We start from the raw sequence: 10,419 nt of genomic DNA on the forward strand, positions 1-10,419 counted from the left end.
CGGTCTCAACCTTTAAGTCTTTACTGAAGACTCATCTCTTCAGTGGGTCATATGATTGAGTGTAGTCTGGCCCAGGAGTGTGAAGGTGAACGGAAAGACTCTGGAGCAACGAACCGCCCTTGCTGTCTCTGCCTGGCCGGTTCCCCTCTTTCCACTGGGATTCTCTGCCTCTAACCCTATTACAGGGGCTGAGTCACTGGCTTACTGGTGCTCTTTCATGCCGTCCCTAGGAGGGGTGCGTCACTTGAGTGGGTTGAGTCACTGACGTGATCTTCCTGTCTGGGTTGGCGCCCCCCCTTGGGTTGTGCCGTGGCGGAGATCTTTGTGGGCTATACTCGGCCTTGTCTCAGGATGGTAAGTTGGTGGTTGAAGATCCCTCTAGTGGTGTGGGGGCTGTGCTTTGGCAAAGTGGGTGGGGTTATATCCTTCCTGTTTGGCCCTGTCCGGGGGTATCATCGGATGGGGCCCCAGTGTTTCCTGACCCCTGTAGTTTATGTGTCGGGGGGCTAGAGTCAGTTTGTTATATCTGGAGTACTTCTCCTGTCTTATCCGGTGTCCTGTGTGAATTTAAGTATGCTCTCTCTAATTCTCTCTTTCTCTCTCTCGGAGGACCTGAGCCCTAGGACCATGCCTCAGGACTACCTGGCATGATGACTCCTTGCTGTCCCCAGTCCACCTGGCCGTGCTGCTGCTCCAGTTTCAACTGTTCTGCCTGCGGCTATGGAACCGTGACCTGTTCACGACCTGCTATTTTCAACTCTTGATGATCGGCTATGAAAAGCCAACTGAAAATTATTCATGATTATTATTTGACCATGCTTGTCACTTAATGAACATTTGAACATCTTGGCCATGTTCTGTTATAATCTCCACCCGGCACAGCCAGAAGAGGACTGGCCACCCCTCATAGCCTGGTTCCTCTCTAGGTTTCTTCCTAGGTTTTGGCCTTTCTAGGGAGTTTTTCCTAGCCACCGTGCTTCTACACCTGCATTGCTTGCTGTTTGGGGTTTTAGGCTGGGTTGCTGTACAGCACTTTGAGATATCAGCTGATGTAAGAAGGGCTATATAAATACATTTGATTTGACAAAAAGTTAATTTCTTTGCCACTTTTTTTGAAGTTTTACTTTAGTGCCTTATTGCAAACAGGATGAAGGTTTCCGAATATTTGTATTCTGTACTGGATTCCTTCTTTTCACTGTGGATTCCTTCTTTTCATAATAATAATTAGTAACTACAATGTTGTTGGTCAATCCTCAGTTTTCGATCACAACCATTAAACTCAGTAACTGTTTTAAAGTCACCATTGGTGAATACTTTCGGGAGGCACTGTAATAAACGGCAGTAGTCTATTAAAGGCATTTTAGTGAAAAAGAATATCGACAACTGACCCAGAACTACACTAACAAGTTCGGAGGTTAGGGACTTTTTACTGTAAATCAACATTTTCACATTACAGAGTAGCTTTTCCAATTTTCAAAAACCCTTTACAGTCTATTATTCATTAAAAACATGACCTGATTAAGTGGCTTTAGGTCTACCATCTTTTACGCTAAAGTAATCAGCAGAATTCAAATTTTAGGGAGATTTTCCTGCAAATCAACTGCACTAGTTTGAGACTGCCGTCTAGCCATTTTTTTTTTTTTTTTTTAACTTTATGTGCTTTCTTTGAGCTCTGACGTCACTTATGGTAWAAGGAAAGCAACCGGATCACAACTGTTTCTTTTTTTTGTACATATGCTTTCGCCAACAGGTTTCATTAAATAATCCCAAGTGATACACCCAGAGAGCTATGTCTAAATATATCGCTCTGATACACCTAAGAGCGAGAATTTGTTTCTATGTCTAAATATATCGCTCTGATACACCTAAGAGCGAGAATTTGTTTATTTGTCAAACGGCAGTCAAGCATCGATCATCATGTCACCAGAATTAGACCCTCAATATTTATTGGAAAGGAGCATCAAGATCACCGTGCACTTTTACCAACCTGTGAAGTTCATAATAATTTATTTCATATGTAGCCCAATAAACTGAATGGTTTCCCGAGTCATACCATATCGTTGCGTGAATTTCTCTCATAAATAATTGTACGGACACACAGTCGGCATTTATATCACAGCTGTTAATACGGTATGAATTTACTCGTATAAAACTGGATGGAAACGTGGTTATTGTGATAAATTGACAATAATACTAATAACTAGCTAAATGCCACATGTTGTGCACAATAGCATTCTGTCGTATTGGAGATTTAATTTGGAATAGAATTTGTTCAAAACCTTTTTTTTAATATAATGGATGTTCATATGGGATACAGATACTTTATCTATAAGGCGCCTTTAACATTATAAACACATTGCGACAAATTAGCTCATACGTTTCACACCATTTTCGGAACATAGACGCAAAATATGCACGTGTTCCTTCCAAATAGCTTTGAATGTGACGTTATGCAATGTGCTGCGGTGTAGTCAGTTCACGGCGGATTAATACTTCACTCAGTCCGAGCGTGACACTTCCTCATGCAATAAAAGCCGAATCTCTTCTTTTAATTCACCGGCATTTCAGCATCATCACGGCAGTTCGCGTTTGAGATCGGATTTTCAGGCGTAGTTTATTTATCGTTTTTATTTATACACTTTGTTTACAAGATGCCTGGATTTTCCGACAGAGATCGTGGTAGAGATAGAGGGTAAGTGTCTGAATGAATGAATTTTAGACGAATTTAACACCTCGTGTTGTCTCGTCAGAAATGGCTGACATGACGCACTGGATCACGGTAGCTAGCTAGGTAAATATATATATTTTTCTTAATTAGATTGTCGTAGTTTCCATTTAAAGTTAATATCGACATTTTTTGCTCGTTAAGTATTCAGAATCAGAAGGGACCAACGTTTTTAAAGGCCTCGTTTCGTCATGAAACTAGCAAGAGGCCTGACCTGAATCCGATAATTCTTAGCTGGAGGCCTGCTAATTAAAATACGAAACACCAAGTCAGGGGTTGTAATTTTCTAATTTACGTTATCGCATTTTCTTAACGTTAATCTTAACATTAACGTTGTGCTTCTTCATACAGTATGTGTCCGATAACCGGCAAGCTAGCCGACTAAATGTATTTGTACGCCATGTGGCATTATTGAATGCGGATACAAAATGCCGGCCGGTTTTTTTCCCCCATTGTTCCTCTGCTGGATATATATTGAAGATGGCTGTTTTAACGTGACAGAGTCCAATAAGCCAAGCATTTCTTCTAGTTTGTTTAACTTAAAACGCTGGCAGTAACTTATGCATTGTATTGAAGTTGGGGAAAATTGTAGTTACACGCTGACTGCTAGTTCTCACTAAACAATTTTCAGTTAAATCTAAAATTGAAATCTCTGATTGGCGTTTACTCAAGCGAGTATATCCACTGGTAACTTAATCTCTTTTACATTGGTTGGCGTGACTAACATTAGACCATTCTCTTCCCCAGTTATGGCAGCGGACCACCTCGTTTTGGAGGCGGTGGAAGAGGAGGAGGAGGAGGAGGTGGTGGGGGGAAGTTTGGTAATCCCGGCGATAGACTGCGCAAGAAGCACTGGAACCTTGACGAGCTCTCTAAATTTGACAAGAACTTTTACCAAGAGCACCCCGATGTTACTCGGAGATCTCCGGTATGTATTCTAGTGGTCAAAATCCAGATGCAGCTGATTTACTGTAAATGTTACGTAATGGCCATTGGCATGCGTTCTTGCACATGTTCCTTTTTTCCCCAATGGCCGTTTGGTGTAGTTGTCTTCTGCATTGCCATGCCAATTGATCTGAGTCTCCATGTTTTCATTGCAGCAAGAGGTTGCACAGTACAGAAGTACTAAAGCGGTTACTGTGAAGGGGAGGGACTGCCCTAATCCAATTATGAAGTTCCATGAAGCCAGTTTTCCAAGTAGGCACATCCATTAATATCTGACACATTCAGTTGAAATATTTATTTCTGATCCAGACTCATCTTCAATCTGGGCTAGTTTTCATGTATTCATGTACTCTTTCTGCTTCCCCTTGCAGCCTATGTGATGGATGTCATTAACAAAGCAGGCTGGTCAGAACCAACACCGATCCAAGCACAGGGTTGGCCACTGGCATTGAGTGGCAAGGACATGGTTGGTATTGCACAGACAGGCTCTGGGAAAACTCTCTCGGTAAGTGTTGTGAGAATATTAGCCTGGACTATTCCAACAACTCATAAATTACGAGGACCGATAGTCCTTTATACTGTAATGCAATGTCATAATTTTTTCCCTGCAGTACTTGTTGCCAGCAATCGTGCACATTAATCACCAGCCTTTCCTGGAACGTGGAGATGGCCCTATTGTAAGTACCCATGGATATTCAGACTTGTATCTAATGTCTCATCCACCCAACATGGATTTATGGTCCAATCTTTCTTTCAGTGCTTAGTGCTTGCCCCGACCCGTGAGCTGGCTCAGCAGGTCCAGCAGGTGGCAGCAGAGTATGGCAGAGCTTCTCGCCTGAAGTCTGTCTGTGTTTATGGGGGTGCGCCCAAAGGGCCACAGCTCCGTGACCTGGATAGAGGTAAGTTCCACAACTGCTCTACGCATTTGGCTGATTTGAATCAATGGAATTTGGTGCTCAAGGTTGTTTATTATAGGTGTGGAGATTTGCATTGCCACACCTGGCAGGCTTATTGACTTCCTGGAGGCAGGAAAGACCAACATGCGCAGATGCACTTACCTGGTCCTGGATGAGGCTGACCGAATGCTCGACATGGGTTTCGAACCACAAATCCGAAAAATTGTGGACCAAATCAGAGTGAGTTCTGTTGATGTGTTAGTCTACTGATCTCACTTGGTACAGTCATCAAGGGAAATTCTGACATGTTCCTTCTCTCCAGCCTGACCGACAGACACTGATGTGGAGTGCCACCTGGCCCAAAGAGGTGCGCCAGCTGGCAGAGGACTTCCTGAAGGACTACGTCCAGATCAATGTGGGTGCTCTGCAGCTGAGTGCCAACCACAACATCTTGCAGATTGTGGATGTTTGCAATGATGGCGAGAAAGAAGACAAGTGAGTCCTGTCATATCTGTATATGTAATGGGTGGAAAATATGACTTACATGCTTGTCAAGTCACTAATTGAATTCTTCCCTTTCAGACTCCTCCGCCTACTAGAGGAGATCATGAGTGAGAAGGAGAACAAAACCATCATCTTTACAGAGACCAAGAGGAGATGTGACGAGATCACTAGGAGGATGAGGCGGGATGGGTAAGTGGCATCCATACTTCGTTCTTTAAACTCAAGGTACACGTGTGTTTCTGGACTCAATTGACTCTTGTTCCTTTTAGTTGGCCAGCAATGGGCATCCATGGAGACAAGAGCCAGCAGGAGAGGGACTGGGTGCTCAATGGTGAGTTTATCACAAGAACAATTTATTATGAAACAGCCTCTTATGGCCAGCTATCAATTTCTTTTCCTTTTTCAGAGTTCAAGTTCGGAAAGGCGCCAATTCTCATTGCCACAGACGTCGCCTCCAGGGGTCTAGGTTAGTTTCATTCTGTCCTTGGTCCCCTGTACCAACTTTTTTTCTGAAAGAAAGTGTTTCTTTCTGTAACTCTTCTGCCTTCTGAGTTTCTCCCCTATCTGAAGGAGCGGTCTTTTGAGGCAGGGCCTTGGCATGACACGCCCAGGTCTCCAGAGGGGGAAGGAGGACTCTTGGAGGTGTCCTGACTGGGACATCACCCAGTCACATACAGAGGTGGCGGGGCCTGAGTGCTGAATATCACGCTGGGCTGCCCAAAAGGGGGGCCTAAATGAGGGTTAGCTGCCGCACCCCTGTAAATGCAGCTGTTCTCTGGCATCGGTTTGGACTGCTTCACACCCAAGCTCATGACTCCACCAGGCTCTGCTGTTTCCATGTCTTGCATGTCGGTTTGGGCATTGTATTGCAAGTCATCGAATTCTGGAAGGTGTCGCTTTTCTCAAAGCATGTGTGACAAATGTGGCAGTTTCCTAAACTTCTGTTTTGAGAGCAGTTGTAAGTCCAATTACACGTTCACCTCTGTAATGATATGGCTACTGGCGCTTAGTGTCAGTGGGTCATGTCAGTTGGCTGGGGACAAAATCCAACCTCGCACTCCTCCCTCACCTGCGTTTCAAGTCATGTCGAGACCTGCCAACGAGAGACATTTGATCACGTGAACACTGGTTCTGGGAATATCTCGCCTTGATGAGACTGGGGGTACTTTTGTTATGGGTCACCGGAGTAAGTGGCTCCATTTTTAGCTTTCCCCAATTGTTTATGGTCTTGGCAAGACGTTGCAGTGTGGCCTTTATAGCGAGCTTCTTATGAGTGTGTGGGAAGAAAGGGCCTTCGTTATCACCATAAGGTCCTAGTTTTGGCACATGAGGAGGCAACAGTGCGCATAGTGGCCTTACTGTGTAGAAGCACCCCGCAGTCACTTGGCATTGTGTGGGGAGTTTTCTGCAATGGGAATGGACTAGTGAATGCATACTCCTTTATGGTAAGACTTCTGATCCTTGTTTAGGGGTGGGGGCTGTTGGGAATTGAGGGGTTCTGGATTGGAAGCATTTGGAGTGTGCATCGTTTCTCTCTTCCCACCGTAGTATCCTCACGGATTTAGTCTTTCTGGAGTTATCTAATGCTATTCTTTCCAGCCTAGTGGAAGAACCAGCTACATCCAGTGACTGGTTGTACTAACTTTGGTCTTTTGCTCTGGCTGTTGTGGTGTGCATCTTTGTGCGCTCTTTTTTTTTTTTTGCCACACTGCAACACATCCTACAGATGTTGAAGACGTGAAATTTGTCATCAACTTTGACTACCCCAACAACTCTGAGGACTATATCCACCGCATCGGCAGAACTGCCCGGAGCCAAAAGACTGGCACAGCCTACACCTTCTTCACCCCCAACAACATGAGGCAGGCCAGCGACCTCGTTGCYGTGCTCCGTGAGGCCAACCAGGCCATCAACCCTAAACTCCTCCAGATGGCGGACAGAGGAGGTAAATCTAATTGGTGAGATACAGGAACTGTGGTTCAGCTGCAGCCATTTTTTTCCCCCTTTTTTTGTTGACGTGGATTGGTTTGGCACAGTCAAAGCTATGGGATCTTGATTYATTTTTGTGTTAGCCATTTATTTACCCCCTACAGTGTTTTCCCATGTACCCATTTCATATCACTCAAACTAGCATGAAAGTCCATTCTAATTTGTTCTTGTTTTTCCTTTCAGGTCATTCAAGGGGAGGCAGAGGTGGTAGTGGATTTAGGGATGACCGCCGGGACAGGTACTCCTCCGGGGGCAGGCGTGACTTCAGTAGCTTTAGGGACAGGGAAAATGATAGAGGTTTTGACAGTGGACCAAAGAAGGTCTTTGGCACAAATTCACAGAGCGGAGGCTATGGGGCAAGTGGCTTTGACAAAAGCGGCAATGGTTTTGGTGGCGGCTACGGCACCAACGGCCAGTCAAACTATGGTGCCAGCCAGGCCGGGGCGTTCCCAACGCAGAACTTCCAGGCCCCACAGTTTAGTGCCAACCAGGGCGGTGCACAGAGTGGCATGAGCCATCAACAGTTCCCCTTCACACAGCAACAAGCACCACAGCCCATGGTGCCTTACCCAATGCCCCCTCAATTCCCACAGTAAACATGCACATTAAAGTAAAGATGGTAACTTATTGCTTTTTTGTCTTGTTTAGTCCTATACTCTATCCAAAATTGTACTGTTTAATTTTTTACACAACAGGGTTCAACCAATTTTTGAACCTCAAGTCCCTGTGGGGGGGGTCCTGCAGCGCAGCAATAGTGATGGCGCACAGTTTTGCTTTCTTTTACTTATTTAATTTGTTACATTCCTCAGTGATGTTTAGTCTTATTTTGTACTAGTTAATTGCAAATGTATTGTTTTGTCCCACCTGTACCATTTAAAGTGATATGTTAAGATCTTAACTGGGAGGCACTGCATGGCCTTTCGATTAAAAACCAAAAATACATATCTTGTTGTCTTGTATTCTTTTACACCATTACATGAATTTCAGTAAATGTGAGTCTGTTCAACTTTGCCTCAACAGGTAAATGGATGAATTCTCAGGAGCAGTATGGAATAAATATTTAGTCTAGGATATAGGCACATGGTCAATAGCTTAAATTAGTGAATGCTTACGGTTGCATAATACGCTTGACTATGTAGCGCTCATGTTAATACTGTGGGTTGGGGCTTGCAGTTATGCAAAATCAATCTACTGGTATACTTTGATTTATAGGCTTCCTCGAGTTAATAATTTTTTTGTAGACTACAAGGAGTTCTGGGGAATCTCATTGGCCTCATGTTGCAGCGCAATAGAACACCCCTTGTATAATTGTGACTAACATTGTCAGCCTATTGATGTGCCTTATGTAAAACATGTTTCTCTGCCTGCTTTTACTGAGCAGCACATGAAACCCTCTCCCATCCCTCTTAGCAAGCTGGTGAGGGTTGGGTAACTGGTTGGCCCTGTCTGTCTTCCCACAGGTGTTGGCAGGGAATTGTTTGGGTGGAGTGACACATGATAAATCTAATGCTCAACACAGCTCAAACTGTATTTAACATGTTTTGACACCTTGTACTGTATCCATTGTAGATGGCAAAAAATGCAAGCAGATAGTGACTATTGTGATGTCTGACCCTGCTGGAGAAGAGCACGGAACTCATTAATTCAGTTTCTTCTAGATGGCTTGAGGGTGAGCGGTACATATTTTCACAGCCATGATCTGAATGGCCCTAAAGTACATTACATGACCAAAAGTATGTGGACACCTGCTCTTTGAACATCTCATTCCAAAATCCTGGCAATTAATATGGAGTTGCTTCCCCTTTGCTGCTATAACAGCCTCCACTCTTCTAGGAAGGCTTTCCACTAGATGTTGGACTATTGCTGTGGGGATTTGCTTCCATACCTCCACTAGAGTATTAGTGGAGTTGGGCACTGATGTTGGGTGATTAGGCCTGGCTCGCAGTCGGTGTTCCAATTCATCCCAAAAGTGTTCAATGGGGTTGAAGTCAGGGCTCTGTGCAGGCCAGTCGGGCTCCTGAGTGGCGCAGCGGCCTAAGGCACTACAGACACCCTGGTTCAAGTCCAGTCTGTCACAACCGGCTGTGATTGAGAGTCCCAAAGGGCGGTGCACAATTGTCCCAGCGTCGTCCGGGTTTGGCCAGTGTTTGCCGTCATTGTAAATAAGGATTTGTTCTCAACTGACTTGCCTAGTCAAATGAAGGTTAAATAAATGTAAAAAAATATATCCTATGATGGTGCCACCTTGAACGTCACTGAGCTCTTCAGTAAGGCTACTGCCAATGTATGTCTATGGAGATTGCATGCATGTCTGCTCGATTTTATACACCTGTCAGCAACAAGTGTGGCTGAAATAGCCGAATCCACTAATTTGAAGGGGTGTCCACATACTTTTGTGTATATAGTGTATGTTTGGCATGTTAACTGTAAATACTGCCTGCTTTTTCCTTTGTTAGTAGCCTACGAAAGCTGGTTATATTTATTTATCTTTCCTTGTTTGCTGCAGCCTCGCCTCTCATGATCCAGCAGTGAGAAATAATCCAACAGTGGCAGGTTTTGAGGTCCTGTCCCAAGAAACAGGCCACAGTGAACCACAGACACAAGTATTATGTTCTTCTGCATCCATTCATGTCTCAATTTGAAAATGTGCAATTAAGAAGTGTTTCAAAAATAGTGATTCTTTAGAACTCTATGTCAGGGTTGAAATGACACGTTAGCGGAGATGGCGCCTACGGACATGTTCGCCGTGTTTCTAGCTCCTAACCAACTTTGCAGTATATTTTTGTGTGTGTTATTTCTTACATTATTTGCTCAGAACGTTTCTTGCATTATTACCTACAGCCGAAAACAACTTTTGGATATTAGATCGGCGGTCTCTCACCAGCATTTGGACCAGAAATTCAACGTTCCGAATTCTGACATTGCTCGTTCTAATATTTTTATTTTTATTTTGGGGATTTGAGTGTATTGTTTTGTATTGTCAGGTATTACTCCACTGTTGGAGCTAGGAACATGAGCATTTCTCTACACCCGAGATAACATCTGCTAAATATGTGTACGCGACCAATAACGTTTGATTTGATTTGATATTCACTAGACAGTTCCCTAAAAATAGGGGCCTGGGCCAACATAAGTATTAAACACCTATTCTTGGGGACCCTTTTGATGTTTTCAATGATTAAGGGGATGCCCTTGTTTGCTTTGTTCCCATAACCCTTGTAGTTCAAGCCCTGCTCTTCAGTGTTACATACCTTGACTGAAATGTGCTCTCTCTGTAAATGATTTGTGTGTTCTTGGCTGAGCCTCTCCCAGATAAATGGCAGCCAGGCTTGCACAATGTGGAATTTAACCAGGTATGTG

The 10,419-nt window shown here is 44.0% G+C and overlaps 1 protein-coding gene across 2 annotated transcripts; it reads left to right on the forward strand.

The window, feature by feature from the left end:
• Positions 1 to 2,464: 2,464 nt before the first annotated feature.
• Positions 2,465 to 8,001, forward strand: LOC112078734 (probable ATP-dependent RNA helicase DDX5). Of its 2 annotated transcripts, none has more exons than XM_024144874.2 (13): positions 2,465 to 2,692; positions 3,473 to 3,653; positions 3,826 to 3,922; positions 4,042 to 4,175; positions 4,282 to 4,347; positions 4,428 to 4,569; positions 4,646 to 4,806; positions 4,889 to 5,061; positions 5,149 to 5,259; positions 5,340 to 5,401; positions 5,477 to 5,536; positions 6,797 to 7,028; positions 7,243 to 8,001. In XM_024144874.2, the coding sequence occupies exons 1-13, from the start codon at positions 2,652 to 2,654 to the stop codon at positions 7,268 to 7,270; spliced, it is 1,488 nt and encodes a 495-aa protein (XP_024000642.1). In that variant the 5' UTR covers positions 2,465 to 2,651; the 3' UTR covers positions 7,271 to 8,001. The 2 variants fall into 2 exon arrangements, with proteins under 2 accessions (XP_024000642.1, XP_024000641.1); XM_024144873.2 differs by having other exon boundaries at positions 6,797 to 7,015.
• The last annotated feature ends 2,418 nt before the right edge of the window (positions 8,002 to 10,419 follow it).

Source organism: Salvelinus sp. IW2-2015, unplaced genomic scaffold, assembly GCF_002910315.2.
Source record: "Salvelinus sp. IW2-2015 unplaced genomic scaffold, ASM291031v2 Un_scaffold6148, whole genome shotgun sequence".
NCBI lineage: Eukaryota > Metazoa > Chordata > Actinopteri > Salmoniformes > Salmonidae > Salvelinus > Salvelinus sp. IW2-2015.